The sequence below is a fragment of the Rhodamnia argentea genome, chromosome 2 (assembly GCF_020921035.1).
Source record: "Rhodamnia argentea isolate NSW1041297 chromosome 2, ASM2092103v1, whole genome shotgun sequence".
Classification (NCBI taxonomy): domain Eukaryota; kingdom Viridiplantae; phylum Streptophyta; class Magnoliopsida; order Myrtales; family Myrtaceae; genus Rhodamnia; species Rhodamnia argentea.
The window spans coordinates 21,451,446-21,467,839 of NC_063151.1; the positions used below are offsets into that span (position 1 = coordinate 21,451,446).

The following is a 16,394-nucleotide window of genomic DNA, read 5'->3' on the forward strand; positions in this document are numbered from 1 at the left end:
CCTAGTTAGAGCCTTCTCTCCCTCTCTCTCTCCCTCCATATACAGTTACTCTTTTTTTTCTTGTCTGAAGATCTCTGAGACTATTTCAGTTGCTGTCTGTTTCTTTTCTTGACGAATTTCCAGCTGTAATAAAGGCTAAAGTGGAAAAAATATATATTGGAATGCCCACCACTTTCACAGCTTCGATGCTGTTTGTCGCCGCCGGAAATTCATGCCTTACCCTCCATTAAAGTGACTGCTCGAGAAGTCAGAGAGTGAACAAAAAAGGAAGAGGAAAGAAGAAATGCCGAGACAAGGGAGGAACAGCCGAACAGGAGGGAGGCCAAAAGACAAAAAAGAATACATACCGGGCAAAATTATGTGCTCTTCTGTCCAAACCACGACATAAATGATGCATTGTCCGGGGATAAACCCAGAACTTTAGTTGTCAAAACTGTCATATTGTCTTCTCTCGGAAGAAAAGGCAAAAGGATGGAAAAACTTGAATTTTAACTTTGAAAAAGCAGAGGAGGCCACCCCTCCTAAGTTTTCAGGCTAAGATAGCCTGGTACTCCAAGCACAAAACCAGCGTACAAGTCGAGGGTTACTTGAGGCCTTAACCCCCAAAGAAATGGAACTGACGTATGCTCCGAATGTGGCGGGGGTCCTAAACTCTAAGCTGCCCGATGACGGCCTGGGAGGTGTTTCGATGGGGTCATTTTCTTAATGAGTTCAAGAGAAAAGGAACACCACCAACTAGCATCAGCTCTCATGTGCAATCAATGTACTGTTGAGGAATTGTAAAAGTCCAGGGCATTTTCTCTTCCTGTTTTCCTCCGGAAACCCCTCGATTCATGCAAATGTTCCAATAGGAAAAACCTCTCCGGACGTCTAGATATAGGGTCACCCACGTAATATTGCCTCTAGGACATTTATGTGGGATCAGGGGATCAACTGCACAAGGCTACCAAACTTGATGCCTTACAAGCAGAAAATAAGGATGCTAGAAGCAGTGGCCGAAACAAAAGGATGCTAGAGGCAATTTGAAGCAAACCAACCATGTTCTACTTAAGGCACAGATCATTTGAAATGAAAGACATTAGCTTGCAACACGTATATGAAAGATTACCTGTCAAATCTTCTGTTCATTTATTCTTGAGGAGATCTTATAAAAACCTGCCTGCAAATTTACATTTTCCATAGTCACCACCGCCTTAATCCATGCTGCCTATTGAAGATTATCTGCCATTGTCTTAGATGAGCCTCTGAACATACTACCAGGTAATAACGGGGATAACGAGGGAAAAAAGGAACTTTTGTTAGCCAACTGATCCTTCATACTTTGAGTCCTAATTGACAAATAGAATGTGAATGATACCCAAACATGTCTGTATGAAACCAAGAAATGCTACAGCTATTCACAATGAAGAACCAAGAAAAGCACATGTTCCAAAATGGGAAATGATATACACCGATAATCCGGAAAAGAGAGACCGCAAAATTAAAACTTCACATGTATCATAGAGGACAATGCAAATTAACTTTACCTTCACAGTCTTTCCTCTACTGTCGGCAGAAGTATTCTTGACCATCATCTCCTTCATTTCTTGCACCGTTGCCTACGAGAAAGCTTCTCCCTGATCCTCTCAAGGTACTTGCTAAGTTTTCAATGTATGTAGCCAAGTTGGAAGGAATTCAATAAAAGATAGGTTTCTTTGGACACGAATCTTAAGATACAAAATGCATTTAACTATAGCAGCTCTTGAAGTGAAGTAAGAGAGTAACAATCGAGGGCTGAGTACATCAGGAGTCCCCCAGAACATTGAAGTTCACTTCATCCAAGCATGAAACTCAAGTAGGGCCCACCAGGTATGTTAAAATCACAAGGAAATTATAACAATTAGAAGCTTTAAAAAATGATGTACATAAATTCTTCCACAAATACTTTTACATATATCAGACCCTTTAGAAGGGAAAGAAAAGAGAAAATTATCCTCATGGATTCAACTATAACTTGCGCAGCTTGAACACGAAGAAACTAACTTTGCCCGGTTCAATAAAAGCCGCATGCTACCCAAAAAGTTTCACGACCTAGAGTGGACGAAGGACGTTAAACTCTTTTCTAGAAGAAATTGGTACTTGTCGCTGAATCACTATCGCTCATCCACTCCAGCTGCTGCTGCAGTTTGTCCAGCAGATTCCACAGCAAGTGGTTTTGCTTTCTTGCTTCCAGGTCCAGCTGAAACTTTAACCTTTGCAGGCCTCAGAACTCTATCACCAAGACGAAAGCCACGGTGAATCTCTCGAATTACAATGCCTTCCCGAAATTCTTGAGACTCCTCACGTCCAATGGCCTCATGTAGCTGCAATGGTTGAACTTAAGCAACTGATAAAAAAGTTAATTAAACTTAAGCAAGTGAAAATGTGACAGTACAATCCTGCTTGTATGTTAAATGAAATCCATGGCAGATCAGAACTGACCGACGACTTCTTTCAAGAGAGGCATGGCAGAGGAATAAGAAATAGTATGAAGTGGACTCACATTGTGTGACAGATCTATTATTCTCCTGCCAGACTGCATAATGAATATTACTAAAATGGCAGATGACCGAAACCCAACCACCCACCCCCCCCCTTTTTTTTCTCCCCAGGGCGGACACTCCACCTCATCATAACTTCTCCATCGCCAGCATCACCACATCTGCTACACAATCACTCCTCCAACAAGTGGTAGCGGTGATGGTCAACATCCTGGAGTAATGGACATGATAGTTGTGGTGATGATGGAGGACAAGGCAAATGCGGTGAAGGTGGTGGTAAACAGTGGTTGTGGGATTGGTAGCTGAAAAGCGGTGGAGGGAGGTCACCTAAGTTATCCTATTCTAGTGATAACAAATAATGTAAGAATTTATGATGTACTGATGTTTTTCATGATTTGTTGTATGCATCATGCCCATGGAATGCTTATATGAGAACAAACCTTCAGAGTAACTAATCAGGATCTATGCTATTCATATGAGATAATTATCCTATTTTAGCCTTAGAGATCACATAATTCCATTCCACAAACCCATCTTGCCATAAAAGAATCGGAATCCCCAGATTCATGTAAAGTACATAAGGACACTTTTCAGTTGTAAGAAACTTGGTTAAAAAAAAATAACATCATCCTTCCAGGGTCTAGATGATCATGGAATATTTGGACAGGTATACGAATTACATTGCCAACTTAATCGTCTCAACCTCAGTTTTTGAAATCCCAGAAGTTAATATCAGAATGGACCATTATGCTAATAGAAAAGGACATCCTCATCGCCTATGATACTTGGACATCTTTCTAGAATAGCCTTTTCTAGAGGAGACCAAGAAAACCAATGCCAATAAATGATAAAGACACCATTTTCTTTCACATGTCGGACTTTCCAAACTTAAACAAACCCAAGAGATAGATAGAATCATGTACAAGACTAATAAAGACATTAACATCAATTTAACAATCACATAAAAGGACCACAAAAACTCACTGATGGATCAAAAGGCTTTCCAAGAGATGCAATAGCAGATACATGCAAGCTCCTCATGACTTCTACAAATTGCTTGTATATTCCTTGGTAACTAGCATCAATCTTCTTTTCCTTTTCTGTCTCAGGTTTGATCTGTTGCTTGGCTCTTTCAAAATTATCCACCATGGACAGAAGAGACTCGATTATTTCCCTCTGTGCATCACTCCTCTTTGTAAGTCTTTCCTTTTCTGATCTCTTTCTAAAGTTATCAAAATCTGCTTGCAGTCGGATATAACTCTCTTTACCAGAAGTCATCTCTTCTGATAAAGTAGATACTTGCTCAATAAGTTGCTTTCTCAATACTTCTATATTGCACATCCTAGCCTCCACCTCATAAACTGTCTTCTCATCTCCAGAAAGGAAAGCCTCCCTGAAAACTTCAATGAGTTTATTCAAGCTGACTGACTCCTGCATATTGTCTGAAGGCCCAGATGGTTGCATACCTTCTGAAGAAGTCTCTGTCCCATCAGTTTTCTAAACCAAATAATAATCTAATTAGTTGGCTGACGCATTTAGAAGAAAAGGCAAGACTCTTTACTTATGAATGCAAGATTTTGTTTCAAGTTGAGAAAGGTTAAACATTTCCACTATGTGCAAGTATCAAACTTTAAGAACTGAGAACCAAAAACAGAATACACATATCTCATAAGTAGACACGAATTCCATATGATTGGCATTCTGCACATCCAGATCACACTGATGCATACCCACTGAAATCGGATACACAGGAAGCATTCTGAAACACTGGCAGGTTCAGCAAATTTTTCTAGACTAAAATTACTTTATATCTTCTTATTTGGTCTGGGAAAACTTGTCTCCTCGACGTTTCTCCTCTCAAACATTTTGGGGGGCTTTCTCATTTTCCATTCAAATTTTTCCTTCTTTAGTTGGACAACAGCTTGGACTAACATTTTTCCTGCTATGTCTCTTGGAAACATTATTTGTCATAACCAATTGATATTGTACGCAGAGACATTATAATGTAGCCGATAAATTTTCCTTCCATGACTTTGCTTCCAAGTGGTAGATTTATATTTCCAGCTCTATGTTGGGTGAAGACTGAAAGAAATCCACAGCAATTTGGTTGATAGAATGTCTCTGCGAGTGACTCTATCTCAAAATAGATAATCTCACAGCACCATACCGCTTAGTGCTTTGTCTTATGCGGTATAAGAGAATACAACAAAAACCATTCGACAGATCTGAAAGTTTTGCTTTGGCTATCTAATGTCCATATAAACCTTCGATTTTCTGGTTTAGAATATCTTGTTAACAGGAGTTTCGTCTTTTCTTTTCTCGAATATTTTCCATTTTCTTGTACATTTCTTAGTACAATTGGTAAATCTAATCGAAATTTTTATCGCTCGGGAAATGAGAGAACAGTAAATCCAACGAAACTATGTAATTCAGGGAAAGGGGCAGAGGCAGTTTACAGTAATTTTGCTCAGTCAGGACAAGGTAGTGACATGTGCAAATAGGAAACACTCAAGTAATAGGTTTGAAATCATATAACTGACATTTGAAGACCACAATCCAAACAGTTGTAGGATTTAGAGGGGAAATCGTAATAAGTTGAGGTTTCATGAATAAATTTAATATCATCCCTTGAAGCATTCAAAACATGCAAACCACTCAAGCCATCCACTTACTAGTAAATCATACAATTTAAATACTCCCTGTTTTAATAGTAAAACCAATTTAACACTATTAGGACCTTTTTTTTGGCATAATCGGATTACAACCAGCTTAGACAAGAAAAAAAACCAGAAAAGAGAGTTTTTTTATGATCTCTGCTCATGCTGGAAGGCTTTAGTCTAAAGTGTGCATGTACGCCCTAACTTCCCCTCTTTGGAAATTCGAGATGGGAACTGCACTTCTATGTCATTTTTTGCACAGCTGCATGAAGTGAGCTTTTGAGAGTGGGTGTCACTAGAAATTCCAGATGGAAAAGAGAATTTCCATTAATCCCATGCTCATTCCATAATGAACTTTTCGCATTTCTGAAAGTATATTGTGAGATCGAACTACCCAAACCCCTGGCAATATCTACTGTTTACCCATGGGCTTTTAAAGTAAGAGCCATTGAGCTTAACATAAGACTCACATATTCTGACCTAATGAATGATAGAGATTCCGCAAACAGCTTGCCGCACATCAAAGGAAGTCCTAGATTCCTTTCTCTAAGCATCTACTATCTACGGGTAAGTTACATATGCAAAGCATCCTTCGTCCCTTTCTCCCAACCAATATAAACAAATTTCACAACTCATTAATTGGACGTGCAAATATAAGTATCATTGCCCGTGAAACCTACACTCTTAAATGCCACAGCCATTCTCTTGCACTGTCAATGGGACCAATACAAAGCGCCAATTGTGCAACAGCATGATAATTGGTACAGTGCTTGACTAATCTTTTATATGAGCCGTGGTCACTGTAATTTAAATGTTTAGATATTTTAGAAGGTGCGGCACTGTTCAAAGTTTTGAATTGAACGAGAAGGCACTGTTACTGGTTAATGTAAAGTAAATTTCTGCACAGCCTTTATCTTAGTTCTTGACTCGTCTGACCACATTAGCTGTCGCTATTGGTATCAAAAGATTAAAGATCATATTATGCAAGGATCAGTTTTAAGTTATGATGCACGTAAAGTAACACTTGCTAAAGGGCGCCTTACTACTGACTAATGCAAGCAAATGTGCCAACTCTATGCACATCCTAGTAAGCTAAGAATTAGCGGGTAACTACCAGCATATTCTGAAACATAGAAGGCATATTTGTGCGCAACTTCATAAGCCATGTTCCAGAACCTTCATTTATAGCCTACCGTGATCCAGAGAAACCAGAATCCGTATAAACCGCACATTTCACCGAACAAGGCCCACGACAAATACCGAAGCAAAGCAACTCCAACGCCAACAGTATAAACAGATAAGGTGCTAAATCATAGGAACAAGAATCTAAATAAGTTAGTTCAGATGAAAAGCTCTCGTTCTGAGCTGGAAAAAAACTTTCCGCAGAGGCGCACGTCGATCGCGCATCCTGTACAAAAATCAGCCGAATTATAGGAAGCATACCGAAGAATGGGCGGAGTGAGCAGAGTGAGGAGCAGAAACGAGAGGGCATCCGGGAGAAGGCCTGCTTTGGCACCCTCGAATCGAACGGGAACTGGGGAGTGAGGTAGAAAGCCCTACGCTTGTCCCCCATTCGCCGCAGCTTCGAAGCAGAGAAATGGGTTGCCTTGAAGTAGGAGGAGGAGGACAAGGAGCGAGACGAAGGACGAAGACAGAGTGGTTGGAGATGAAAAGGGCCATTCACCAGAGAGAAACACAGGGCAAAATCTCCGGGCTTGCGGCGTCGGAAGAGTGGCAGTTTCTGCAACAGTCTGAAAATGCAGCGGTGGAGAAAGATTTAGGCGAGAGAGGAAGGCAAGGATTAGGCTAGAGACACCTGGAACAACACCGGAAGCCCTCCCTCGCGAAAACGTCAAAGGAATGAACTTTCTTTCATGTCTTGCGTCGCCGATGTCGCCGAGGACCGTAGGAAATGCTCGGGTCAAAGGCTTTGACCATGTTGCTAGTGTTGTCCTGCATTTTTCATGTTTTTTTTTTTTTTTTGGTTAATACCATGAAAAATCCTAAACTGATATACTTGTGATAAATTTACCCTAAACTATTTTTTTGACCATGAAAAATCTCAAACTATTTTTTTGACCACAAAAAATCCTAAACTGGTATATCGGTGACAAATTTGCCCTAAACTAATTCTTTTGACTACGAAATACCCCAAGCTAGTACACCTGTGATAAATTTACCCCTAGTTATATTGATTTAATATCATAAAAAATCTCAAATTGATAAACCTGTTACAAACAGAAGGTCAAAACTCCATCTTGGTATATCCGTTAACTGTCATGTGTCACCAAATCAGCAATTTGTGAGTTAAATTTATCGAAAATTAACGGAGGGTAAATTTTTCATATGTGTACCAGGTTTGGAATTTTTTGTGGTCAAAAAATAATTTGAGGTACATTTGTCACAAGTGTACCAATTTGGGGTTTTCTATGATATTTACCCTTTTTTTTTTCCTCGTTTAGGTTGAGAGTTGGCGGAATAATATTTTTTTTCTTAGTGTTTATCATTTCTTTTTCTCTTTTACGGGGGGAGCATGTGCATAGGAAATCATAAAATTAAAAACTTTCAAAGTATGTAATCAAATCCTAAAGTTTGTTAAATTGGTGCAATTATTCATTCCGTTAACTCCGTATAACTTGACTAACGAAAAATGCTGACGTAACTTTTTTAATATTTTCTCTCCTACATGACGATGATATGGCTAAAACGACGTTATTTTGATACAAATCTATTTTTTAATAAAAAAAAATTTTAAAAAAGTTAGAACCAAGCAGCTTAGCCCTTCCCGCTCTTGCCCCACCATTATTGGGAAGGGCCGATGATGGTGGGGGAATGGTCGATGGGGCCTAACGAGCCCTGCCACCCTCGTCTAGGCCAAAAGAATATCGTTAACCACGTCATCGCCACATAAAAGAGAGAATATATTAAAAAAAGTCATGTTAGCATTTTCTGTTAGTCAAGTTGGACAGAGTTAACAGAATGACTTGATTGCACAAATTTGACAAGTTTTAAGGCTTTATTACAATTTTTGCAAGGCTTAAGATTGGATTGCACTTTTGTGACAAATTTGAGGACTTCTAGTGAACATATCATTTTCTTTTTTTTCGGTCAAAAACACATCCCTTCTTTGAATATTAGAAGTTGGGAAAATTCCAACTAAAGGCCCGAAGCATTCTCATTTTCTCAATTAAAAGCCCGATCTCGTAGGCCAACCGATTAAGGGCATTTTTGTCAAACTATCATCTTAATATAATTTTAGGTTAAATTAAGTTAAAATAACAATAATAAAAAGAAAACACATGCTGAAGGGCTACCCTCCCACCTGTGGATCCCCCCCCCCTGCCGATGGGGCATCGGCGCCGGCCAACAAGGTCACGGGTGCCTCGGCAAAGGTCGGCAACCCCACCGACCCGAGGCAAGGGCCGGGGCCGGGGCCATCACCTGTGTTTTCATCTTTTTTTAAAAAAATTTAAAAAAATGTAACAAAAAATAAAGAAACAAAACCAAAAAAGTTAAACGATGAAAATGTATATTTCATAAGTGCTCCTTTGAGATTGATATGGCTACTTCAAGCCTTTTTTCTGAAACAATGTCCACTTTTCAAGTCCTTATTTAAAATTTTTCCTTAGAAGTTTGACTGATTTCTCCAAAATTGTTTTCATATGTCCAATCCTTGAACAATGTCAGCATTCTAACTCTTGTTATTGTTCTTACTTTGTTGCAATTTCAAAATCTATACATATTAAAATGAACGGATTGGTATAGTAAAAGGGTGGCATGGTGTGTAACCCACAATATATTCACTTTTTTTGGTCTGTTTTGATCTTGGTAGAGAGTTGGTAGAAAGTTCTACTTATCATATTTATGTTTTGTTTTCCTTTTCGTATTAGAGTTGATAGGTGATTTTTAGGACTATTCTGTTTAGGCATCGTTTATTTTGGAGATTATTATGCATAAATATCATTATGATCACTAATTCGAGTAAGAAACTTTCAAAATTATCCTTTTTTTTTACTATTTTTATTTTTCGTTTTGAATTCCTGTGAATATTGCTTTGTGAGGTACTATATAGTTTATGTTCTTCTAGTTACATGCATTTTACAAAAACACAAAAATTCCAATTTGGAATAGGATTTAATTTAGATTGTTTTCTAATTTGAATTGGATTATTTTACGCTTTAGATGGTTTTCATATTTTGAATTTGGAATAAAATCTCTAAAAAAATAACACGTGTATATAGTTGCATCGCTCTTGCCATGTCATCGTTGTCGTGTCATCATCTATGCTACCAAGTCATAATTTCGATGTTATTAAGCGATTTCATGTTTTCGACAACAAAAAAAGTGATTTTATGTTTAGGGTCATTTGAATTAGATTGCGTGTCATGTTAAAATTAGTGACCTATAGACATATTTTAAGATTAAAATTGCATTACAATGCATTGCGTATGAACTAGTTTTTTTATAAATAAAAAATAAAAAAATTAGAATTACGTTGCATTTAGTTTAGGACATTTATATTTTCCTAATTCGTAATTCGCAGATATTAAGAATTTGGGTTATTACCTTGAAAAACCCTAAACTAGTATACTTGTGATAAATTTATCCCAAATTATTTTTTTGACCACGAAAAACCCCAAACTAGTACATTTTTGATGAATTTATCCCAAATTATTTTTTTAACCACCAAAAATCATAAACTGATATATTTGTGACAAATTTACCTTAAATCAATTTTTTTACCACGAAATACCCAAAATTAGTACATTTGTGATAAATTTACCCAACATTAAATTGAGTTAATATCATGAAAAATCCCAAATTGATAAACCTGTGACAAACAGAGGGTGAAAATCTCAAAATGGTATACCCGTCAACTGCTACGTGTCATCTAATTTAGCAATTTGATGATTAAATTTATCGAAAACTAACGGATGGTAAATTTATCACGGGCGTACGAGTTTGAGGTAAATTTATTACATGTATACTAGTTTGGGATTTTTTGTGATCAAAAAAATAATTTTAGGTAAATTATTACGGATATACTAGTTTGAATTTTTCCGTGATATTAGCACTTAGAATTTAATTTAAGTGAAGCGATGCTTTGCTTTTCATCGAGGTTGACCGTCCTCGTCGGTCTTTTCCGGCGGGAAATGACCACGCTATTTTTATTTATTTATTATTTTTTAGTTTATTTTGGTATTTACCTAATTCTCTTTCGATTCTTCTTTAATCTCAATCCAACCAAGTTCAAATCTATCCTCCTCCTCTTCTTCTTCTTCTCTCTCTGCGCCTGCATAGTTTGCGAACTCGATCGCTGCACTCGCCAGTCTAAGGTACTTCAATCCGATTAGTTCGCTCTTTTTGAGAAGTTCTTTTGTTCCAGTGGTTGGCTTTTGCGGGAAAGATCGTATTTTGCTGTTGAGTGCTGAGTGAATCAGCAAGGCTTTTGCTGGATTGTCGTGTTGTCGGGAATTTATTTGGGTTTTTCTTAGCTGTTAGAATTCTTGGAGTGAGTCCCATGGGTTCAAGAAATGCCCTTTTCCTTCTTTGTGTTTACTGGAAACTCATCTCGTCTGCTTATTTGGGCGCTATAGGAATTTGCAATGGCTGCGAAGAATGGTTCGGAAGCGGCTGAGGAGCACACGTCGAGCGCAGAGATACGGTCGTTTTTCGACTCGGCTCCTCCGCTGAAAAATAGTCTTGAAATCACAGACAAGTTGAAGGAGTTTCTTGATAAGAATTCATTGTCGGCTGGTGAGTTGCTCTCATGGACTTTATTCTTCCGCACTTTGATGCTGCATTTGCTTTTGTTGAGCTTTTCTTTTTCTTTTTTTTTTTATCTTAATGCAGGAGATGGAAGAGCTAACCGAATTGTTTGCGTGACCTCGGGTGGAACGACTGTCCCCCTCGAGCAACGCTGCGTGCGCTACATCGATAACTTCGCCTCAGGCCATCGAGGAGCAGCTTCCACTGAGTAGGACAGCTTCACCTGCAATTGAGTGGTCGCTGCCTATTGTTAGAAGTCAGTATTGCTCTAATAAGCCCAACTGATATGTCACAGGTACTTTTTGAAGGCAGGATATGTGGTTATTTTTCTGTATCGAAGGTAATACTTAATCATGTGATTTCTTAGTTACTATCATTCAGTCTAGGTGTCGAGGGTATTGTCTGATGAAATGTCAATCTTATTTCCTCTTCTCCCCACTTTTGAACCAGGGGAACCTGCCAGCCTTATTGCAGGTCTTTGCCAGCTGATCCCTTCCTTGAATGTTTCGAGTTTATAGACGAGTCGCACATTAAAGGTTGGTGCTACTTCATTCAGGTGATAAAAGTGAAAAAACAGTCTATAATATGACCTTTTCCTGTGGTGCTATATCTATTAATTGAGATATCTGTGGAAGAACCTTATCTGATAGCAGTGGTCAAACAAACAATTAACGTTTATTTAGCCCTTAGGGAATAAATTTGCGACATATGTTTCCTCTTGACTTCAGTCTTGCTATATATGCAGAAAGTTGGTGCATTTTCTTAATGAAAATGCATCTCTTCCTAGCAGACAATTCCATATTTTCGCAAATTGTGGTCTTCCCGTCATCTGATCAATTTAATCCTTTTCTCTCAAACTATAGTGAGGGAGCCACATTCTGAAGCTGTGAAGATGGCTATCAGCGATCATCAAAATGTATGGAACATTCATACATGCTTCTTAAATTGAGTTTTCTAAATGTTCTTCACATTATATCTATCCTATCATGTTTGACTTTACTAGCTTGTTGGGTACTGGTGAACAATTGGTTAATTTTGCTATTGACTCACTATGTGGCTGTACTGTATCCAATTTTAGGTGGTTGAAAAAGGACAATTGCTGAAACTTCCCTTCACAACCATTTTTGAATATCTTCAGGTTTGCATCACTAATTTTTATGTTCTTAGTATGGTGAAAATTACTTGAGCAACATCGAAAATGGTCTCTTAGACTTTTTACTCTCCATTAATTATGCACAGTGCCACCTTAGAACATTGATTTAGTTATATTTGATGTGGTTTTAGGATGTAAAGGTAATGTTTGCATGTTGAAATGTCTTATGATGCATGAAATTGCCATGCTTTACCCATTTGCAATCGGTTCAAGACATGTATGTACTCTTAATAGTCGGCTTAACCAACAAGTTCCTTCAACATATGTGAATTATTAGTTCGATGCACTGTCTTGCTTGTTTTGGATTAGCTTATGAATATTTTGATGCTTCATAGGCCGCCAGCCCCCTCTTCCTTTTTTTCTTCTTTTGTGTGCTTGGAATGAGCAAGAATAATATGAAAAAATTAACACGGCAAGGAGTGATATGTTAGGTAGGTGACTGATTCTAAGAATCCAAACATGATTCCTCGGATATGAACCAAACTAGAATGGTTGTTTACTCACATTCAGAGCTTCTCATTAATGTTAGATACTAGATTTTAAATTGCAAAAAAAGTGACATTGACCACCTGCGTTATAAAACTATGGAGGACAGAGAAGTTTTCAATAGTTTTGCATAAAGGCATCTCTCTGTTTCCAATGTATTTCCTTCAAATTGATTCATTTCCCCATTGTTTTTGTATCCATTAGAGGACCTTTCTCTGTACAATGAAGTTTCAGAACCTTTATTGCTCTATGAAATTTTTTTGCTCTTTGATCTGGTTGTTCAGGCATGCTGATAGAAGTTGCTCTTTATAACGTGGATCTGGTGTGTGCAGATGTTACAAATGGTGGCAACATCACTTAGGGGTCTAGGGCCACATGCAATGTTTTATCTCGCAGCTGCAGTGTCTGATTTTTATGTACCTTGGAAAAGCATGGTAATTGTTTGAACTTTGCTGAAACTCTTTCAATTCATTTTTCTGTAGCGGTTTCTTGGAAACAACTTGGACCAGAGCTTTTCCTATTTCCATGTGTTAATGTCGAGTACATGGATGCCCTTGTTGTGAAGTGCTGTTACTTAAATTGGGAAGTTACATTGGTTTCCCCACTTTTGCCATATCTTTAGAAGATAACGTCCCTGTTTTATCCTCTTAAGAAAATTAAGTAATCATTACTTGTCATTTGGCTGCTTTCATGCTCGAATACCCTCCTCTGAGGAGTCTAAGCTGTCGGGGGTTGTCTTTCCAAAATCTTAAGTCACTGAATGGAAGTGAGTATGAATCCCTAGACAATTCTCTCTCGTGGTAGGTTAGGTCGGAAGAACCAGTTCTGCTTACACTCTGCATTAGCATTAGTCAATAACAAGTATACTTTTAGTCATCATCACATTGTCTAAGATTAGCTCGGCTAGTTTTAAGCCAGTGAATTGGACTCCTCTGTCCCTTTGGCTGGCTAAACTCACAGTTGCTTAACAACTGTAGTCTTAGTTCGTTTAGCTCTATGGATAGTTGTATAAGTAGTTAGAGTATTTTTATGATATTATAATCCCATTTTCTTTGACTGGGGAAGTTGTATGTTTGTACAGGCAGAACACAAGATTCAGTCAGGATCAGGTCCGCTTGATATGAGTCTGGTTCAAGTACCAAAAATGCTCGCTGTCTTGAGAAAAGAGTGGGCTCCTTTTGCCTATTGCATTTCATTTAAGGTCAGCTGTTTGGAATCTATCCATTCTGGTGCAACCATAAGCTTCATTAGCAAATAACAACATAATAAATTCAATAGTATGTATGTCATATGGGACAAATCATCTGACTCTAGTGACAAAATAACCCTATCCCTGGAGCATTCTCTTATATTTGATGGATGATTTTAATTGTTATTGAGTAAAACAGCATCAAACACTGTTGTCTTTGCAGTTTAATGAAGATAATTGTCTGAAAAATGTGCAGTCAAAGTAAAAATAATGTCATGTTTGTCCGCAATGAAAGCCGTTTCTCTGCCACATTCCCTGTAAAAATATCTGCACTGTAAGGTTTACTCCTGAAGTCTGTTAAAGTTTAAAGAAGTCAATGTTGTCACTAAAATCTCTACTGATTCAGGGAAATATAATTGCTTACAGCATAATCTTCTACAATATTAGCATTTGCAACTCAGATGCCACGTGTTGCCAGCAAGAAGATTGAATAGATAGTGAAGGTCCTAGAAATATAGAAAAGAGTTCAACAAATGCATAATTACACCAGGTCCTTTCCTCTGTATAGCAACAAGTGGAAGTCGGTAATGAGTGGCACCTCAGCAGCTGCTCACCAGAGCCAGCTGCAAAATTTCCCTGGCAGCAATGTGAACTCTTTATTTCGACAATACTTTCTTCTCCTGTCTAAGATTTTTGTCAAAGGTCTTACTCAGAGCATTTTTGACTTGGGACTTGATATTATTCCCTGATACAGATATGTTTCTATTGCTAAATGACAGCTAGAGACTGATAAGAACATCCTGCTGAAGAAGGCAGATATGGCTCTTAGTAAGTACAAAATGCATGTGGTAGTCGCCAATGAGCTTTCAACTCGGAATGAGGAGGTTGTTGTCGTCACGGGTGATGAGAAGGTTTCAGTTTGCCGAGATAAGACCCAGGTTGGCTGTGATGTGGAGGATCCCCTCATCAAACTGCTAGTTGAGAAACATGCGATTCACATAGTAGATTCTTGCTCATGAAAATATGAATTGTCAAGAAGTTCAACTGGTCATAGATACTGCTAATTGCCATAATTGATCAATATCTACAGGTTTCAGTTCTCTGAATTCTGTTGCGTAATAATTGCTCAGGGCAAGTGTTTCCGCAGAGTTTGGCAATACCTCTTTGCCTTACCGTTTGTGTTATTTTTTCCAATTCCATTAAGCACAGAAAGGCATTGTTGATGTTCTTGAGGCAACTGCATATTATTTCTGTAGCTGTAATCCTTTCTCAAAGAGAGTAATGGAATGAGATATGATAGTTCTTAAAGCTCTTGGAGTATTTCCCATTTCAGAGTTTGTTGGAGGCAGATTACAATTTCCATTGGGAGTCCATGTCTACTTTTATACATTTGGTTCAGTTGCAGTTGATAATATCAACATCAATGTTGATTCCAGTTGCAGTTCTAGAAATTCCCATTACACAGTTTCCATGAGACCAGCGGAGATGGGAGTGTCTTTTTTACTGGTTTTGGCTAAACTTCTCTATCTGTGGTTTAATTTTTCATTCATATTCTCCAGTCAGGTGAGCTTGCCCCATGGCTTTCATTTTTTTAACATGCTTGTATGGTCGGTTGGCTATTTGGTGCTTTTGATTATACATCATCCGATATTTTTCTCTGTTTCTAATCTTCATTTTTTGAGATATTTTCTTGATGTTCAGCTTTCTGTGACTTCTCACAGTTCAATTGGTTCTATACTAGTTTTTGGTGCTGTTATGTCCTTCACATTCTACTTGAAACATAATATTGTGAATGAACAGCCATGCTTCGCATCGCAAGATAAGCCTTGATTCTGATTAGATGAATGTGCTAAATACCTGATACACTAAAATAAATAGCTCTCTGATTTATTAAAAGCAAACCTACATATGGTTTTATATGTAAATGAACACTCTCCATCTGCAAACATGAAGTATCTTGATTTTGAGTGCATATTGCGTTGATGGCGTGGTATTGCACTTTAACAATAGTTTGCTTTCCTGTCTCTATTCAAATTGAGCTAGTAATGCTATCTAATCTTGACTCTATTTCTCCATCGAGTTTTTTGGCGTGCTCTTTCAATTGTTTGACATTTTCTTTAGAAGTTGAAGTTGATCAGTGGGGCAGGGAACAAGAGACTGAGCGAACTTCCTTCTAAAATCTCTATGCCAAATCCATCTCCAATTGAAACCAGCCCTTCTTGTTTGATTGCTCCACTCCATTACCGACCCCGCCTTCAGCTGAATTATGACAGGGATGAGTTATCAACATAGAGGGGCTTGTGTATTCTTACATCGTTAAGTACATGTACCAGCTTTATCTGGGGTCGAAATCTTTCATGTGCATCTGAAATGCGAGCTCATATTTAAGTTCAGCAAAATGGTGGGGTGAAGCTTGGATTGATTCTTTTCATATTTTTGGTTCTCATATTACAATCTCTATATTTATGTATCACGTTTTTCTCTTATTCCTGCACCTGTTGATTAAGTTAACAGCGAGATTGCTACCGTTTTATGAGATTGCCTACGTGTTCTTTTATGAGCTTTGGTTAATTTTACGCTTGCCTCCTTCACATGAATAGTGACCATTTCATGTTGAACTC

General features: G+C 38.0%; 2 protein-coding genes across 6 annotated transcripts; one reads left to right on the forward strand and one right to left on the reverse strand.

Moving 5' to 3' along the window:
* Window positions 1-1,707: 1,707 nt before the first annotated feature.
* LOC115751411 (protein GrpE) lies at window positions 1,708-7,029 on the reverse strand. Of its 3 annotated transcripts, XM_048275379.1 has the most exons (4): window positions 6,993-7,029; window positions 6,620-6,917; window positions 3,504-4,016; window positions 1,708-2,342 (listed from the first exon to the last, which is right to left on the reverse strand). In XM_048275379.1, exons 2-4 carry the CDS (start codon window positions 6,854-6,856, stop codon window positions 2,133-2,135), a joined length of 960 nt encoding a protein of 319 aa, XP_048131336.1. In that variant the 5' UTR covers window positions 6,857-6,917; window positions 6,993-7,029; the 3' UTR covers window positions 1,708-2,132. The 3 variants fall into 3 exon arrangements, with proteins under 3 accessions (XP_048131336.1, XP_030545181.1, XP_048131337.1); XM_030689321.2 differs by having other exon boundaries at window positions 6,620-7,026; XM_048275380.1 differs by having other exon boundaries at window positions 2,232-2,365; window positions 6,620-7,029.
* A 3,327-nt stretch (window positions 7,030-10,356) lies between these two features.
* LOC115751409 (phosphopantothenate--cysteine ligase 2-like) lies at window positions 10,357-15,081 on the forward strand. 3 transcript variants are annotated; one of them, XM_030689317.2, is made up of 10 exons: window positions 10,357-10,512; window positions 10,774-10,933; window positions 11,024-11,153; window positions 11,241-11,285; window positions 11,396-11,481; window positions 11,809-11,861; window positions 12,024-12,083; window positions 12,917-13,018; window positions 13,666-13,785; window positions 14,553-15,081. In XM_030689317.2, exons 2-10 carry the CDS (start codon window positions 10,783-10,785, stop codon window positions 14,790-14,792), a joined length of 987 nt encoding a protein of 328 aa, XP_030545177.1. In that variant the 5' UTR covers window positions 10,357-10,512; window positions 10,774-10,782; the 3' UTR covers window positions 14,793-15,081. The 3 variants fall into 3 exon arrangements, with proteins under 3 accessions (XP_030545177.1, XP_048131335.1, XP_030545178.1); XM_030689318.2 differs by having other exon boundaries at window positions 10,384-10,512; window positions 11,030-11,153; XM_048275378.1 differs by lacking the exon at window positions 13,666-13,785.
* Window positions 15,082-16,394: the final 1,313 nt, after the last annotated feature.

What these genes read in the sequence shown, in the direction of transcription:
- LOC115751411 (XM_048275379.1), bottom strand. Translation starts at nt 6,856, where the DNA reads ATGGCCCTTTTCATCTCCAACCACTCTGTCTTCGTCCTTCGTCTCGCT. An exon ending in CTCACTCCGCCCATTCTTCG is followed by an intron (nt 4,017 to 6,619) that starts GTATGCTTCCTA and finishes TATTTGGTTTAG; the next exon opens with AAAACTGATGGGACAGAGAC. An exon ending in GAAAGCCTTTTGATCCATCA is followed by an intron (nt 2,343 to 3,503) that starts GTGAGTTTTTGT and finishes CAACCATTGCAG; the next exon opens with CTACATGAGGCCATTGGACG.
- LOC115751409 (XM_030689317.2), top strand. Translation starts at nt 10,783, where the DNA reads ATGGCTGCGAAGAATGGTTCGGAAGCGGCTGAGGAGCACACGTCGAGC. An exon ending in TAAGAATTCATTGTCGGCTG is followed by an intron (nt 10,934 to 11,023) that starts GTGAGTTGCTCT and finishes TTTTTTATCTTA; the next exon opens with ATGCAGGAGATGGAAGAGCT. An exon ending in GTTATTTTTCTGTATCGAAG is followed by an intron (nt 11,286 to 11,395) that starts GTAATACTTAAT and finishes CTTTTGAACCAG; the next exon opens with GGGAACCTGCCAGCCTTATT.